The sequence below is a fragment of the Rhinoderma darwinii genome, chromosome 11 (assembly GCF_050947455.1).
Source record: "Rhinoderma darwinii isolate aRhiDar2 chromosome 11, aRhiDar2.hap1, whole genome shotgun sequence".
Lineage (NCBI taxonomy): Eukaryota > Metazoa > Chordata > Amphibia > Anura > Rhinodermatidae > Rhinoderma > Rhinoderma darwinii.
The window spans coordinates 16,831,369-16,849,706 of NC_134697.1; the positions used below are offsets into that span (position 1 = coordinate 16,831,369).

General features: G+C 42.6%; 1 protein-coding gene across 5 annotated transcripts in view; it reads left to right on the forward strand.

Moving 5' to 3' along the window:
- The window catches only part of ZFYVE27 (zinc finger FYVE-type containing 27), a 78,623-nt gene that overhangs the window by 10,808 nt on the left and 49,477 nt on the right, over positions 1 to 18,338 (forward strand). For all 5 annotated transcript variants that reach the window (XM_075843058.1, XM_075843060.1, XM_075843061.1 and 2 more), the window contains exons 6-7: positions 1,592 to 1,704; positions 12,989 to 13,128. In XM_075843058.1, coding sequence (XP_075699173.1) covers positions 1,592 to 1,704; positions 12,989 to 13,128 — 253 coding nt within the window. The remainder of the gene's footprint in view (positions 1 to 1,591; positions 1,705 to 12,988; positions 13,129 to 18,338) is intronic.

Sequence of the window (18,338 nt, forward strand, 5' to 3'; positions counted from 1 at the left end):
TATTGCAGGGGCTCTCCAGACCGAAGCTCAGTGCATGCTGGGAGTTGTAGTTTTACAACAGTTGGAGATGACAGAATGTTTTGGATGTTTTTGACTCTTCATGTACTGGTATTATTTACCGCTTTATACCATTTTTGGCTTATAACTAACACTTAACCAAGTCCTGTGCATTTAGGGCACCAAGTAAACTACAATCTTTGAATATATTAGGGATTGCATTTGTAATCTGGTAAGAATCTGCAGGGATTGTCAGATTTTCTGAGGTTGCCTGCAGGAGCCCTCAGCAGAATACAAGCGCTGTTTATTGCAGTCATTTAAGAAATTGTCTGAGACTTTTACCTGTTGTCTGCTTTTTATTGCCATAGAAACAGCGCCACTCTTGTCCATGGGCTATGTCTGGTATTGCAGCCCAGCCTTATCTTGGAAAAAAAACCTGCAATACCAGACACAACCCATGGACAAGAGTGGCGCTGTTTCTGGTGGAAAAATAAAATAAAAAACCAACAAAACAGACCTTTTTTTTTATTTTTTTTATTTTTTTTTTAAACAAAAAACAATTGCTGACTACCCCCTCTCATGGCTCTTATGCAGTTAGTGAGTTGGTAGCTATTGTGACAGTCTGTGTCCTCATTGAATGGACAGTATACAGATTTCTATAAACAGCACCTTGATTCAAAGGAAGGTACTTGCAGGCTGTAGTGGCAATATTAAAAATTTCCCACAACCCTGTTGGTTACCATCTCTGTGGGAAAAACATGGCTGCCTTCTTCCAGAAACAGTGCCACACTTGTCTATGGTTGTGCCTGGTATTGCAACTTAACTCCATTTTTAAATTCGTGAGGCTGAGCTGCAATTCCACAAACAACAATCAGACAGGTGTGACTCTGTTTTTGGAAGAAAGCAGCAATTTTTTTTTTTTTTTAAATAATCCTGGACGTCCCCCAGGCTTGGAGTAGTCCACTGGAGAGCCGCCGAATCACCCGGTGGGCCTCTGAACTAAGAAGTGTGCCTTTCAACTCGCTCTTCTGCTTTCTCAGGGGCGCCCCAGACATTTTAAGCAATTTTATGCAAAATTGGAACAAAAACATCACACATTTTAAAAACCCTGGTGGCAGAACTCCATTTCAGAACAACTCTTACTGGAAGAGGTGAAGGATCTTTGGTGACGTAGTCACATGACAAAGGTCCTGCACCATAGAGGAGGAAGATTGACAATAGAAGATAATGAGGGTAACCATGGGGAGTCTGTAAAAAGGGGGCAGGGAGTCTGTGTGAGAGGGGGAAGCCATGGGGAGCGGTCTGTGAGTGGGTGCACGGGGAGCAGCATTTGAGAGAGGGGAACATGGGGGCAGTCTGTGTGAGGGGAACATGGGGAGCAGTCTGTGATCTAAAAAAAATGCTGCATTATGAAGGCCTAGAAGCAAAAAGATAATATCTGCGTGTAACCTTAGGGTGCACCCCTAGTTAATTTTACTGGTGGGCCCAGGGCACCCCAGTTTGACACTGACAGCCTGTTTGGTTGTATGGGCTGTTTGAAGGATATTCCTAAATCTTTGGTGTATTCATCCCATTGTTTCCTGTATTTTGTCAGGTTGTATGGATTATTACTGGGCTCCATTTGTATTCTCTATCTCCTGCCCTTATGTTGGGTTCTGGCGATCGTGAACAGTACTATATTCTTGAGAAACTCCGACTTTTACAGAGGTAAGAATCTTCATATTTATCTAAATGATGTCCTCTGAGCTCTTTTGAAAGATTTTCCCAGTGTTCTGTAAACCAAAGTGCACCTCCAGTTTTATATCAAGAATTGGTGATTGGGCTGAGCGTGCGCGTTTATGGAGGAGACGGCAGAAATAGACCGACACCCCCCCCCCCCCCCTTATCACATGTACTGTCGGCTTTAGACTGTAGAATGAGGATGTGGTTATGGTTTCGAATCTGAGGCGCCCTATTTTACAAGGGGTAAATGAACTTTATGGTCAATATGGTCTGAAATAGCGGTCTCATGCATTGTATTCCATTTTTGCGATGTCACTCGTCAATTTTTCACCATTTATGTATTAACTCCTTTTATACACGACCCTAAGTGTTAGGCCCCATGCACATGACAGTAAAACCGCTGACCATACCACGGTCCGCGGTTTTACGGACCCATTCTATTCTATTGGTTGCGGACACCTTTCTGTAGCTCTACAGATGGGTGTCCGTGCCGTGTTTTACTTTGCATAGGCGCACGGCCCGAAAATGTGGGCAGCCGTCGCCGGCCTTACCTGCAATCGTGGGCTGAGATTACGGGCACGGTCGTGGGCATGGGGCCTTTGGCCCCATGCACACGACCGAATTTTCATCTATCCAGAAATACTGTCCATAAATACGGATCAGTAGGCATCCGTATACACGGATCCGTAAGAACAGAGGGAGGAAGCACATGACATCATCAGCATGTTGCATAGCAATGCTTCTGTACATACGGACATTTTACATTTGGGAGAGTCCTTGCCGTAATTACTGACAAGAATAGGACCGGTTCTATAATTTTTTCAGCACGGACACCCATCAGTAAAAATACCGAAAGGTGTCCGTGGCCAATAGAAATGAATGAGTCCGTAATTACTGATGAAGAATACGGTCGTGTGCATGGGGTATTAGGTTTCATGCACACGGCTGTGCTCCCATTATAATGTATAGGAGCACAGTCCATAAAATAAAAAAAATAGGACATACGGGAAGGTGTCCGTCGGCCATAGAAATGAATGGGCCCGTAATTAAGGACTGTAATTACGGGCGATTTTACAGGCGTGTGCATGGGGCCTTACACTTCTAAATTGTTAATGTGCAAGAAGAACAAGAGTAGCCCCAGGACATATGGTAAGGCCTAAGGGTATGTTCACACGCAGTGGTTTCAGACATAATTCGGGCGTTTTACACCTCGAATTACACCTGAAAAAAAACGCCCCTAATACGCCTACAAACATCTGCCCATTGCTTGCAATGGGAATTACGATGTTCTGTTCCCACAAGCCTTTATTTTACACGTCACTGTAAAAATACGGCGCGTAAAATGATGGCTGGTCAAAAAAAGTGCAGGACAGTTCTTGGGACGTTTTTGGAGGTATTTTTCATTGACTCTATTGAAAACCGCTCCAAAAATGGCCGTAAAAATCGCGAGTGGCTTAAAGTCTGAAAAGCAGGAGCGGTTTTCCCTTGAAAACAGCTCTGTATTTTCAGACATTTCTGGTCACTGCGTGTGAACATACCCTTATTTACACAAGCGTAGTTCACATCCGTGATATGTGTGTGAAAATAACGCGCGTCGCACGGACCTATGTAACTCAACGGGGCCGTTCAGACACTCATGTGTCCACTGCGAAAAACTCACGACATGTCCTATACTTGAGCGGTTTTCGTGCATCACGCACCCATTGAAGTCAATGGGTGCGTGAAAATCACGCGTGGCACACAGTAGTTTATGAAATGAAGGAAAAAATAAAACCACCTCCTTCATTTCTGATTTTAAACATAAAAACAAAGTGTCATAACGATGCCATTGGCGCGAAAATCACGCAGCCACGCACCAAACACTTGACACACGGAACTGCAACGCGCAAAAATCGCTGTTTTTTTGCGCGCGCAAAATGCACACGTTCGTGTGAATTTCGCCTTAATCTGCAAGCGGCATTGTGTGCTACTCACATTGAGCACTAGAGGGCAGTGTGCATCGTTGATTTCCCATCCTGCTTTGTAGATCGTTTCACAGACATATAATCGTTACATATTGGATTATTTATTTTGAAAGCAATAAGGAAGATGAATGGAGTATTTTCCCCAGTATCTGGATGTAGAACCCCTCAATCAATATGAAGTAATCCATGCTGTTCTATTTCATTTAATCTTCGCCGTATTCATTAGAATTCTGGTACTAATGTAATTAGCAATTTCATGTTTCAACTAAGTTTTAATGATCTTGTAGCCATCAGTTTGCATCAATATGAATGACGGTGTCATAATAGATTATAGTAGGTGAGCAGCTCAAGTGCTTCTTTTAACCCTTTGTCTAGAGCAGGGACCTTCGATTGAAGGATTTCTTTTGTTTATATATCTGAACCACCCAGGTGACTTCTGGTTGCACGATCACGTTAAAACTTACCTGCTTTCAGGTGCACGTTCTAGTCTACGGTTGGACGCAAAATGAAACTCTAATTCAGAGCAATCAGCTTTTTCTGCAATTATGAAAAAACAAAAACTTCCTACTGGATCCTCCTGGTCCTATTAATAAGCTTTTAAATCCCCCTTCTGCCTCGCCAAAAAAAGAGAAGAAAATGAACTCTAGCGGTCCTATTACTTTGGTGCAGAGGAACGGAGTAACTTTCTCCCACTGTGGTTTCCAATTGTTTGTACTGGCGCCCTGTACACATTGTATTCAGAACTTTACAAGGGAGAGGACCGGAGACCTCCACAAGCATGGCCAGATAACCATGTGCCCTGTCAGCCGTCTATCAATATTCGGTTGGCTTTTGTCAGCTTGTGAAAGCTGCCTGTCTTTTGCGCAGCCTGCCTGTCTTTTGCGCAGCTTGCCTGTCCTTTGCGCAGCCTGCCTTGGCTCTGGTTTAAACTATACACCTACTAATAATAATGAGTTTATACTATACATTACTGTTGGCCATATGCAACATTTTATAACTTCTGTGTATTATTAAAAAAATAAATGCTGCCAAATTAGTCCGAACTAAACTTTTTGGAATATTTCTAAGGTCTGTCTAATATAGGGTCAGTGCTTTATTTCTTTGCACCTATCCTCCGTTTCCATAAACACTTACTCTTGATGGGCCACAACCACAACTAGTGAGTCCGGTCTGTGTAGAGCTCTATACAGTGTATACAGTTGAACATACATCAGTCTCCCGAGTGGTGGTTGTGACACTCTGAGCAAGTGTTGATGCCCTAGAGCAGTGGTCTCAAATGTGCAGGAGTACAACTCTACATGCCCCGACAGCAGCAGACTGTCACAGCATGCTGGGAGTTGTAGTCTTGCAGTAACTCGAGAGCCGCCGGTTGTGCTAGAGCAATTAACCCGTTAGTGACCGCCAATACGCCTTTTAACGGCGGCCACTAATGGGCTTTATTCTGATGCATATGCCTTTTCACGGCGCTGCATCAGGATAAGTAAACAGAGGAGGGAGCCGTCAAATCTCTCAGCTGCCAGACGTAGCTGAGGGCTGGGAGCGTCCCTGCTCTGCCGTGTGAGATCGATATTAGTATCGATCTCACCCGTTTAACCCCTCAGATGCGGTGCACAATAGCGAGCACCGCATCTGAGTGGTTTTGGAGAGTGGGAGGGAGCTCCCTCTCTCTCCCACCGACACCCGGCGATACGATCGCCGAGTGTTTGTGTCTCCAATTTCAGCCCGGGGCCTAATAAAAGCCCTCAGGTCTGCCTGGAGCGAATGCCTGCTAGATCATGCCGGAGGCATGATCTAGCAGATGCCTGTCCGTTTTAAACGGACAGGCAGTAATACACTGCAAAACAGAAGTATTGCAGTGTATTATAATAGCGATCGGAGAATCGCATATTAAAGTCCCCTAGTGGGACTAGTAAAAAAAAAAATTAATTTAAAAAAAAATGTGAAAAAATTAAAAACCCACCTTTTCCCCTTACAAAATGCTTTACTATTAAAAAACCAAAATAAAGTAAAAAAGTTACACATATTTGGTATCGCCGCGTCCGTAACGACCCCGACTATAAATCTATGACCGCACGGTGAACGCCGTAAAAAAAATTTAATAAAAAACTATGGAAAAATTGCTGTTTTCTGTGAATCCTGACTTTAAAAAAAAGTGATCAAAAAGTCGCATCTACTCCAAAATGGTACCAATAAAAACTACAAGTCTTCCCGAAAAAATAAAAACGTTACGGCTCTTCAAATATGGAGACACAAAAACAAATAATTTTGAAAAAAAAGTGTTTTCACTGTGTAAAAGTAGTAAAACATACAAAAACTATACAAATTTGGTATCGTTGCAATCGTAACAACCCGCTGAATAAAGTTATTGTGTTATTTATATCACACGGTAAACGGCGTTGATTTAAGACTCGAAATAGAGTGGCGAAATTTCAGGGTTTTTTCTATTCCCCCCCCCCCCCAAAAAAAAAGTTAATAAAAGTTAATCAATAAATAATATGTCCCCAAAAATGGTGCTATTCAAAAATACAACCTGTCCCACAAAAAACAAGATCTTATACAGCTATGTAGATGCAAAAATAAAAAGGTTATAGCTCTTGGAATGCGACGATGGAAAAACGTAAAAAATGGCTTCGTCATTAAGGTTTAAAATAGGCTGGTCATTAAGGGGTTAAATAAAACTTGTGGAAGGGGGGAAAATAAAATATACATCTTAATATGTTTTATTATATACATGTTCAATAATATTCACACTGAACCACCCATCTTGAGGTGCAGCTTGAACAACATGATTTCCAATTTAGTGTTTTTTTTAAAAATAATGTTAGGAAAAAGAAAATGTAATGTTTAACATGTCCACTAGATGGCAGGCTTGTCACTGTTTTTGATTTGATAAACTTTTAACAGTTTTTTTTTTTTTTTTTCTGTCCTATGTATAGTCCAGTTCAATGTGATCAGGGCCTCCGCAGCATCGCAAAGGAGCTAGGCTGCGTGTGAGCATTGAACGCATACAGGGAGCGACCTTTTGTATCTCCCTGTGTCAGAGCAGCAAGTCAGTGATTGTTCTTGAAGTAAAATAGAAAAGGTTGTAGACCAAAGCTGCAGATTTCTCCAGTGTTAAACCGCTCCACCCTTATAACTGATAACTGCTATATTTTTTCATGGCAATTCAAGCAGTTTCATGTGAAACACAAACCGGCAGCAACATTTTAAAGTGATATGACCTTTCTATATGCTATAAAAATGGCGCATGTAAAGCACTAAAGAATTGACGATGAGATGATTGGTTACACTTTCACAGCACACTGAAAAACGAGATGCTTTCCTGCAGTGTAACCGGTTTTTCTGACATCTAGTGGTCAATATGAACACTGCAATATTATTTTAGATTGTACCTAACTTTTAGCACAAAAAAACCAAAACAGTCCCTTTGATGGGATTGTAAGTAGCTGTTGAAATATTGTTTTAAAGGGTTTTTCTTTTCAAGACATCCCTTTTTTAAATTGAAGCTGGCCCAGTGATCAGGTAAATGCTGTGTGTCCTTCAGAAACCCCCTGATCTTGCTTTTTGAGTGGTCAGGCTCTTCCTGGTATTTGCACTTTACGTAGATGTAGCTTCCTGCTGCCCACACATCCAATAGTCAGATGTCTCCTGCTCCCTCTCCCCTCTCACAGCATGCTGTCAAAGAAACAAAGCGAGAAAGTAGCTGCAGCTGCACCCCCTCCTCCATGTCTTCCATTTACTCTATTAGACTACACCGATGTATTAGTGAGTGAGGAGGTTTCTGCTCATTTAAAGAGAGCCTCCAGGCTGCTGGAAGCTGAGTAAGATGACACGTTTTCATGTTATGATATATTACAAAGTTTAAAGAGAACGTTGTAAGTGCAGTCTGATCTCCAGGCAGCATGGTATAGAGCAGAAGGAGCTGAGCAGACTGATATATATATATATATTTATTTTTATTTTTGGGGAAGAAAATACAGCATATTTTGTCATCTATTGATCTAGACCTCTGCTCAATCTGGATTTAGGAGTCCAGTGGGCGGTCCTAATCAGTGATTGACATCTATCTCTGTATGCCCACTTCTACAGAAAAGACTGAGTAGGACCGCCCACTGGACTCCTAAGCCCAAAATAAACAAATGATTAGATCAATAGATGACAAGTTATCTTGAATCTTATCCCACAAATATATATCCGCCTGCTCAGCTCCTTCTGCTCTATAACCTGCTGCCCGCAGAATGGACTGTATATTCAACGTGGCAGGTTCCCTTTAACATATACTACTGATTGTTTTTTGTTTTTTTATATCTGTGAGACTTGAGATAAAGTAGTAATCGTGAGGGCCAAGACTTACTGTCCGTTATCCTCAACGCAACCTGAAGTGGCTGATAACAGGGAACAATAGATCAGATGAAAGCTTACAAATGTTGTTTTTTGTGTCCCGCATGATACAGGCCTGGAACTAGGAGCAAAATGGCTAGACTAGGAAATCCACAATCTTGCTCGTTGCCATCTCCGCTTGTGTTGTCTTGCTTGAACGATGTTTGGACACTGACGAGTCCCCATGGCTCTTTATTTCGCTCCCTTTATAAATTCCTCGGCTCAGGATTCCCAGGCATAAAGAAAAGACAGATGTTTGAGTTTGGACGCTGGAACACAAATGTCATCCGTTTTAATTCTGGCACCCCGGTGTCCCTGGGCCAGACGCATTGCTATCGGGTGTGAATTAATGAAGGCTGTGTCGTATAAATCTGTGTGTGCGCCCCGCTTAGATGCTGGACCCGGTCTCCGGTGGAGTGTCAGATTTTGGATGGAGTTTGTGGTCTGGAGGCGATCATGGTGTTCATGTGTGCTGGTAATTACAGGCTTTGTGCTCGGTTCCATCTGGCCGGAGCGTCGACACGTGATGGGACCTTGTGCAATTTGTTGTGATGTCCCTTTAACGTGGGTGAGAGCATTCAGGACAGACGGGAACACGGGCAATTATGTTTAATGTGAATATTTTGTGTCTTATAAAATTTCCTGCTCTAAATCCGGGGATACAGCAGATGTCTGGTGGCTGCGGCCTACGTGGCAGAGGAGCAGATTTGTCTATATACAGAAGGACTTTGTCTCTCTGCGTCTGGGCAGTTCGAGACAGTTGCACTTCCTAATTTATACAAATATTGAATTGGCCCACGATGAGGCAGCAATATTAGCATATTAGTCAGTTCATAAATGGATAATATCACAACAGAAATCCTATAGAAAATATATATATAATCTCTTTTATTTTACACACCCTTTTCTGTCTCTATTAAACATGTAAGAAATATGTGAAGAATTATATATGCTTTCCAAGAAGATCAGTCCGTCTCCCCCCCTTCCTGCAATACTCTGCCTGCTCTTGGATTAGCCTAAACCCCTCTTCCATCTGTTATTTGAAAATGTAAGGAATGAGGAGGGGATTGTGTTACAGAACTAGGAAAAATCCTTTCTTATGGCATCTGATCGTCCAGAGAAGGCCAATCGGGAAACTTGGAAAAGAATGTTAGATTTACTTGCCAATGTTTGAGGGGACATCCGGTAGATCTCAGAGATGTGAAAGGCAAATTTTTTTTTTTTCTTTTGCTCTGCCCGTTTATATAGGACACACCCCCAACTTACTGTATTTAATTCACAAATGATACATATGACCCTCTTTAGCACATTCCAAAATGAATACAGACCATACCCCAGAGTCCCTAAACAAATACAGACCACACAACAAACTGCTTAAATAAACATCTAGACCCCGGCTGTAGTGCCGAGACTACCCACTGTAAACCCCTATATATAGCTTGGGATACCCGATCACCTCCTGTACCCTATATATCAGCGCATTATACGACCGTATAGATTCTGATGCGAGTGTATGAGAAATTAGTGTGTGACCTGAACTCTATACACTGCAGCCCAGTGTACCGCCTAATGGAAAAAATTACGTGTCCATCATACAATGTGTATATCTATATTTTATGTTAGCTGCACCTGCTCCACGTAGATACAGAAGCTTCTAGCAATGGAGGGGTTAATTTCCAGTTCAGTCATATTCCACCTGTCCAGGCTCAAAGTCTTCGCCCACTCCTCATTTCCACCAATCAGTTGTCTCACCCATCAGGCAGCTCCCATTCTGCAGCCGCTGCTCTCTGCCGGATTGATGTCATCCCGAGGACACAGAGCAGAGGGAGGCGACTGGGAGTTTTGCCCGCTTGTTCCGGAACTCTCCCTTTTTTTTTATTTTTTCTGGAGTCTCTAGATCATATTGGGATCGTTGCCTAGTATTCTATCTAGATTTTTGATAAATTTTGAGTTACAGGACTCCAGTTAACCCTAAGGCTACATTCACACGAGCGTGACCGATTTACGCACGTAAAAAAGTGCGTAAATTTGTCTGTGTGCATTGCGTTTTTGCGTGTGGCATTTGTTTTTCGCGCACTTGCAAGCACTTTAAAAAAAAAAAAAAAAATTTCAATGCAATTGATGCGTAAAACACGGACAGCACACGTATACGTGCATTCGTGTGCTGTCCGTGGTTTTCACGCACCTATTGACTTCAATGGGCGACTAGGTGCGTGAAAACGCGCCAATACAGGACATGCAGTGAGTTTCACGCAATGGACGCTTGCTGTGTAAAAACTCAGGCATGTGTGAATAGTCCCATTGAAATCAATGGGTCCGTGTCCTGTGCGCTGCTTCAACCCACAGCACACGGAGGAGAATCACGCTCGTCTGAACGAGCCCTTAGAAGATTTTTATAAAATTTCCTTCTATGACTATCCAATAATTTAGTAGATTTGATAATCCAGCATCTACCAGGTTTCTATTAATACTATATTAAGGGTATTTTACTTTTATATATTGTCGGACACTATATGGCTCAGTCATTTGGGCATTCTCGTTTAGGCAGTGTATGGTGGAGTTCTGGTTGATGGCACAGTATGGCACATTTTGGGCACTGTATGGTGGAGTTCTGGTTGATGGCACTGTATGGGACTATTATAAGCCTTTCAAAAAGAGGGAGGGGGCAACATACAATGTTTTGCCATAGCCCAGCCCTGATGGCCAGCTGGCTATTATATGGCTATTAGGCTTTCTATAGCATGATGACCGTGTTTTATTAACCAGAATGGACGGAAAGTTCTTCTGTCCCTCGGAGTAGCCTTTTTGGGTGTGAGACGAGAAGCAAAGTTTCAAGGACTTGGGGAAGGACTTGGGGATGGGGGGTTTCGTCATTTTCATGTAGCTGTCCCTAAGTAATTAGACACACCATTATAAGGGTAAGTTCACACGTAAATACTGTGGATTTTTCGCAACGTATTCTGCTGCGGAAAATACAGTAGCAGCAGAGCGGATGACATTTGAACAAATCTCCTCCACACGCTGCGTAAATGCTGAGCGGAAAAAACGCACAGAAATTGACCGGTGCGTTTTCTTTAATCCACAGCATGTCCATTTGTATTTTCGTAATCGCAGCTTTATTCTTGCAGGTTTTCCCCATTGAATTCAATGGAAAGGTAAAACCCACAACAAATAGCAAATGTTTTCGATTTTTGCAGCGAAATCGCTACAGGCTGCAGCGGTCACATCAAATGAAACCTCATCCTAGGAGGCTGGGCTGCAGGACAGGACGTCAGAGGGATGCGTCGCCATGACTACATTTGTATGAAACTTTTTTTATGTGCAGTTTCCACAATTTTTGTTGTGGTTTTTCGGGCGGAATTCCCTGCGGCGCCCAGGTCGGATATGCTGTGTGCTTTTATGCAGCGTATCCGCCCAGTGTGAACATGCACTAATTTGTTGCGCACTGTGATAATGAGTATATATTAGAGGGTGCACTAACCTGCACAAAGTGGGCTTTCGGCTTGGATTATACTAATGTAGTAAGGCTTTTTTTTTTTTTTTAAGTCTAAATCATCTTTTGAGGTTTATACAAATTTAGACGAGAGATAAGGATCCTAAAGAATGTTAGAGTATCGCCTGCCAGGATCTTTAATGGTTCCTGGCAGAGCGGTGCCTTGGATATAGATCAATTGTACAGTACAAAATAATAAAAGGGTGCTTTTTTAAAATGGGGATTTATCTAAAGGGCTTTGCAAAAAGATTTTGATGGCCATGAAACACTATAACCGCTCAGGGTGTTACTGTTGGGTGCAAATATTTTTCTTAAAGGGGACAGTCACCGGAATTGGTCCTGTTACATGTGATGCTGAATGATCAGGCACCATTGTGCCAGTAAAACAACCCTCAATGTGCAAATCCGTACTCTGAGTAAATTCACAAAACACTTCCCTGACCCAAGAAACGGAAGGCTCCCTGGTTCACGCTTGCAAGGAGATGTGACAAAAACCCTTATCCTAAAGAGGATCCGTCAGCTCTACTGATAGGTCTGTTTTAGTAATTACTTGTATTCCCCATAAAATCACAATTCTGGAGCATTCTTTCTTAGAACTCTGCACAGTGCCGTTCCTCTATTACTCCTCCTAGAAACGTATGAATAAATTGACAAGCGTTATCCTTCCTCTTTTCAAAAGGGCGTGTCCCCACATAGTCTGAGACTGTGAGCACTGATTGGACACTGCCTCTGTGTAAGGACACACCCCATCTGGTAACACCCAGTTGTCAACTTATTCATAAATTTGTAGGAAGAATAACCGAGGAACGGTACAACACCTCTAAAAAAAAAAAAATATGTTCCAGAATTATTTTATTTGGTATACAAATTTTTGGTCCTCTCCGGTCCAGCAGACTCCATAATTCTCAATAGAAAAGTCCAAAAAACGGCAGTAAAAGCACCCGAACACCAGACAGTGAGGATGTAACTGCAGAAGCCGTCATGAGTTTGTCATAGTTTTTGTGCACCAGATTCCAGATGGTATCTGAAGGGCAAAATACCAAAGACCTGAGGCCTCCGTAGAAGAAGGTTGTGTGGTCCTACCATAGACCTTATGACCCAGTTAGACCACTCCAGGAGCCATTTTAATATTTAAAGTGCCCAGAAACAGGACTCTCTTCGACATCCATAAGCATCACATCCTTTCTTGACTTCTAGTTTAACTTTGCTCGGAAATCAAAAAATTGCTCTGGGACACTAAAATTGAATTGATTGGAAATCTACCATAACATTTCAACCCTATGGAGACCGAAAGACTGGACTGAATAGAATTTCTCAGTACGTTTTCTCATCGTGGACTTCTAGTATGTGGTCGGTTCAGTGGGCGTTTGCCACCATATGGTCTGGTTAGTGGCCTACATCTCTTTCATAATGTTATTTTTTTTGTCTCTAGTTGTCGCAGAATGTAAAGCATCTTTCCAGCAAAGAGGCAGCCGTGAGACGGCGTCCTTAGAATCAGCTCAAGCTGCGCAAGAGGTGGAAAACGTAACCGTTGTGGATCGAACGCCCACCCCAGTACCAGCCAACTCAGAAGTGAGTAATGCCCAATCTTCTTCTACCAGTATAGTCTGTCTCCAGTTTATGACCTCAGTAAGTGACATAATAACCCATGGCTGTATTTATTTTGGCCAATGAGAAAGATTGTCCTGATGACATCATTCCTATGCGTTCATGTGACCACATTGTCCAAGGACTCTTGCTCTATGAGCGTATCTGTACATGTGCAGTGTCTTCAGGGCATGTGTAGAGCCAAAAGCCCTTGGATGATCTAGCCACGTAGTATTGTTACGTGACCACATAAATGTGATGTCACCAGGACGACCTTTGTCTTTGGTCGTATTATGTACATAACGTCATGGGTTTTCTACACTGGGACGATAATTTAAGCGACCATGTTGTGTACAATTTATTAAGTTACTTTAAGTACTTTTAGCTTTACGTAAACCGAAAACTCATTGCGCTCTGTTTGTGACACAGGCATGATGGCATATCCTAGAAATTAGATTTTCGGGAGACGCTACCGTGAAAAATGTGTGTTTTTGTTTTTTGGTAAATTGCTCAAATTATATTAGACTCCTACTATATTCCCCAAAAATGGTGGTTTCAGTTCGAATTCTCTGCTTGCTGTCAACAACTGGAAATATTGTTTGCTATCAGAGGCTGCTCATGCAGCTGCGCGTTTGTTGTAATGTATCAATCAAGGCAATCCTCTTTGAGCTTAATGGGTTGTACGGGATTAGAATAAAGGTTTGATTCTTCCAGAAACGGCGCCACATCTGTCCACGGGCTGGTATGGCAGCTGATCATTATTAAAGTAAATGGGGCTGATCTGCAATAACGGACACAGCCTATGGACAGACGTCGTGCTGCTTAAAGAAAAAAGGCAGACCTTTTATTCTAATCCTCGACAACCCCTTTAACACAGCACCACAAATTTGTCCTTTCCGGGACTCCAGACTGACTGCTCTTTGGCTTTGATTACATCATAAATGGGCCATGTGACCGACGTATATATTTTTATATGTGGACTCTCATATGTTTCTATGCCCAAAGAGTATTTTTTTTTTTTTCTTGACCAGTGCCTCAGAATGTGAACAATGTTTCCATTCACTGACAGCAAGCAGCAATCTTGAAACCGGTGATGAACTGAAACAAAGTATATAAGAAAGCTGCAGAACTGCTTCATAGTACAGTGGGACACAAAAGCTAAAGTTATCCCCATGTGTTGTGCACCTGAATGCAAACTGTTGTTCCCTGTTATCAGCCAGTGCACATTTCCGTGTGTGTGTGTGTGTGTGTGTGTGTGTGTGTGTGTGTGTGTGTGTGTGTGTGTGTGTGTGTGTGTATATGTATAAAATACACACAAGAAAATACATGTAGGAAATGATCTAAAAAAATTATTTTTTTTTTTTTTTTATTATATCATTTCCTACATGTATTTTCTTGTTAGGCCAATGTGTCTTTCATTAGAAAAAACAGTTATCAAGACTTTAGGTTCAATTTCCTTTTGATCGTTCACGTTCCCCATATTTAATCTTGTGCTCGGTACAAATGATTTTCCTCGCATCTGATGATCATTATAATATTCTTAATATAATTGTTACATGATTCCGCACATTCCTTCAATACTCCCTGGACAATGCAAGAAAGTCGTTCGTCGTCCTAAGGAATCCGTTGCTTACCCATCTGGTTTGTTGGCCGGCGATCCCGGGATCCCACAGAGCTGTATTCCTGTTCTGACACTGCATAGAAAGTCCTAAATCAGTCATAGCCTGGCAGCGCCTGTTGGCCCCGAGCCCGACCTTCCTTTGTGGGCCGAGATACGGCTTTGTTTATTTTTATGATGAATGTGTTTTTGGAAAAACTATTCCCTTCTGACTTAATTTAATTTCTCCTGTTTTGGTTGCTGTACGACATGAAACCTTCCACTGACCGGAGGCCTCGCTGCTTGTAGAGCATTTCCCTCTTGGTTATATCTGTGTGTGTCTCGAGGGCAAATCTGCTTAGTAATTCAGTAGAACATCCCATGCTCCTGTATTTCCGAGTAACTAGGCAGATTTGCCATTCAGGAATCTAGAAAAGCTCGGTGACCACCAAGCTCCAGGGTTATGTGGGCCCTTGGGTGACACCGACTTAGTGGTCCCCTTTGCAGGGGAAATCACGGCGGCAGTAGAACAGCAGAAAACTGCAGTTTCTGCCCCCATGTATACAGTGCCCTCTGTAGATAGTGCCACACACAACCCCTGTAGATGGTGCCATTGGGGCTCGCTTTAGGAGTGGAATCCTCAGCATTGCCGACGCTCCTGCCAGGGATTCCTCTCCTGGAGGAGCCCTTGACGTCACTGTTCGTATAGACTTGATGCCATGGGCGCCTCCAGCGGCCGTATCACCGGCCAGAGCGTCGGCAACGCATTGGCCGGGGATTCCACTTCAAAAGGAGTCCCTGATGTCACTGTCCATATATGGACAGTGATGTCAAGGGCTCCTCCAGGAAAGTTGGCAGCGCTCTGGCCAGGGATTCCAGTCCCGGAGGAGCCCATGACTTCCCTGTCCACATATGGACAGGGACGTCAGGGGCTCCCTTTTAGGAGCAGAATCTCCGACCAGAGCATCGGCAATGCTGTGGCCGAGGATTACGCTCCTGGAGGAGCGATGACCGTGTAAGCACTCGATGGCCGAGTTCGCCAGGTACTAATGCCAGCCCTGGAACCACTACTGTCTTCATTATAGCTCCGACAGGTAATTACACCTGTAGTTATGCAGTGAATCTCCCCCCCCCCCCCCCCTCTTCCCCATATTGTACAGAAGTAGACCGATCTGACATTCAGGAGTCTGGAAAAGTTGGTTGAAACCCTTGTGGGGGATATAATAGCCATATTGGTTATCACCCAAATTTACCAGGAACGGGTATAAAAAGGACAAGGACCTATATTTACAGGGAGAGCGAAATGTTGGAAATAAACCCTTTTTAACCCCTTAATGAACAGGCCTGAAAAGACCTGAATAACCAGCTAAATTTCATTTTATTTTTTTCCCTTTCTGCGCTGTCAGCAGCCATAACGTTTTTTTTATTTATTTTTTATTGGCGTAGCTATATGAGGCCTTGTTTTATGCGGCAGAATTTGTTAATTTAACTCTTCAGGTTATTACGGTTGTGTAGATACCTAATGTGTAGGTTTTTTTATTTAATGTATGGGCAATTAACATTTTATCTTACAAAAAAAAACCAAAAAATGTCATTATTTAATATAATACCTAAAGGGATAACTTTATTATATACTTACGCTGTATTAGCATACTCCTGACACAACAATAATTTTTGTGCAACCTATAATCATCGTCTTGTAAGTAGGCTGTGTACCTCATATCTTCCTCTGAAAAGAGTCATATCTTCATTCCTCAAGCCTTTCCGAGCTAACCCTGCCTCCTTACTTTTGATTGACATCTCCAAGCCCTCCCACAGCACACATGAAATCCCGCGCTTGCGCATCAATCTGTTGTGGTGCGTGCGTACAATAATAAACCATAGCGACACATGCGCAGTAAATAGATTTGAGCGGGGTAGGGTGTCCGGACCATACATGACGGGTGCATGCGCGCCATCTCGGACAAGATTTTGGCATTCAGGGCGGGCCAGTTTTCGGCGGTTGGCAGGCATAAGAAGAGGAACTAACGAGACTACAGAATTATTACCAGAAAAGGCACAAAATGTTTGCTGACCGTTACGATCGGAGGAGGAGTTTAGGAGAGGGGATAATGGCAATGAACTTTTGACAGCAGCGGCCAGCGAGGGGTGAGGAGAGTTCCCTTTAAAGAGGGTGTTTTCTTCGGAAAACTATTTATGGCATGTGCTTCATATTCCAAAAAGGATCATCGTGGATGTCCCACTGCTGAGCCCCAATATGTATAGAAGTGCCCATTCCTGGTGGAGACGCATGTGTTCTGTCACGGTCCATAATTGTCTATAGTAGATATGGAAACCGCTAGGAGAAAGCGCTCAGATCTTTCCATATCTCTCTTCGTATATTTCCGGGAAGATGTCTGTTCCGAAAAAAATAGGACATGTCCTACTTTTTTATTTATTTAACGGACTGTGCTCCCATGCTTTATAATGGGAGCACGGCCTGTAAAAACGTCCGGCTGTCCACGGCCGGCTGTGTCGTGTGCATGGAGCTTTAGGATGCAGCGCGAATTTCATATTCTCTAAGCACGGAAGAAAGTTCCCTTAAGGGTCTACTGTCGCCCCCGGCTGAATAACAGTATGTAGCACCTGTCAGAAGTAGCGGAGGAAGGGAAGTGACAACTGCTCTGAGAGTTTTCCTGTTTTATAAAACTAGTTTTTTGGGTTGTGTTTTTTTTTTTTTTTTTTTTTTTTTAACTCTACTACAGCCATTGTCTACCAATGTAAAGAAGAACTTAAAGTTATTTTTGGGGAAATAACATTGATGGTCTGTCCTTAGGAAGGGCCAGCAATTTTGGATCTGCGGGGGTCTGATTTCAGATCATTAGAACGAAGGGGTCCCTTTCTATCAATAAATGGTAGGCCGCACTTTCAGGCACTCAAAAATAGGTGCTGGCATCAGCCTAACATTTGAATACCAAGTCGCGGGAAATCAGAATTTGCCCACTCCACCAGAGTATGCCCAGAAACTGCAGGAAAAGTGCCACCTCTTTGCCTTACGGCTGTGTGTAAAACAGGACCGCTGGGAGTTATGGTCTCTGGACCACAGAGCAGATGAAGCCAGCTATACAAAGTCAAAAGTTGGAAGATGCTGACGCGTTTCAGGCCTGTAATATATAAGCAGCTGGATGTTATGTCTACTGTTTTTATTTTATTTTTATTTTTTTTAATGTAGTCAGAACATGTTTTTATGGTGAATCATGATTTAGTGACTGTTATTTCCGATGCCAGATTTATACATGGATAAATAGTATTATTTATGGTGCCTTTAACTTCCAGGGTGCTGAAATAGAGGTGTAATAATATATATAGCATATGAACGTCCACATAAAACTGTCAAATAAGAAAATACAATAGATGACACAGGCTTACAGAATAACAAAAACCAATACAGAAGAATAGAGGTTCCTGTCATAAGAGTTTACAATCTGCAAGGAAAGAGGGAAGAGGCAGAAGTATATAGAATCACGTGTATACTGGTAGTAGAATGAGGATTGATATTCTGTACAACGTAAAAATGGATCACCAAATAACTATATACAACGGCACTAACCTGAAACGT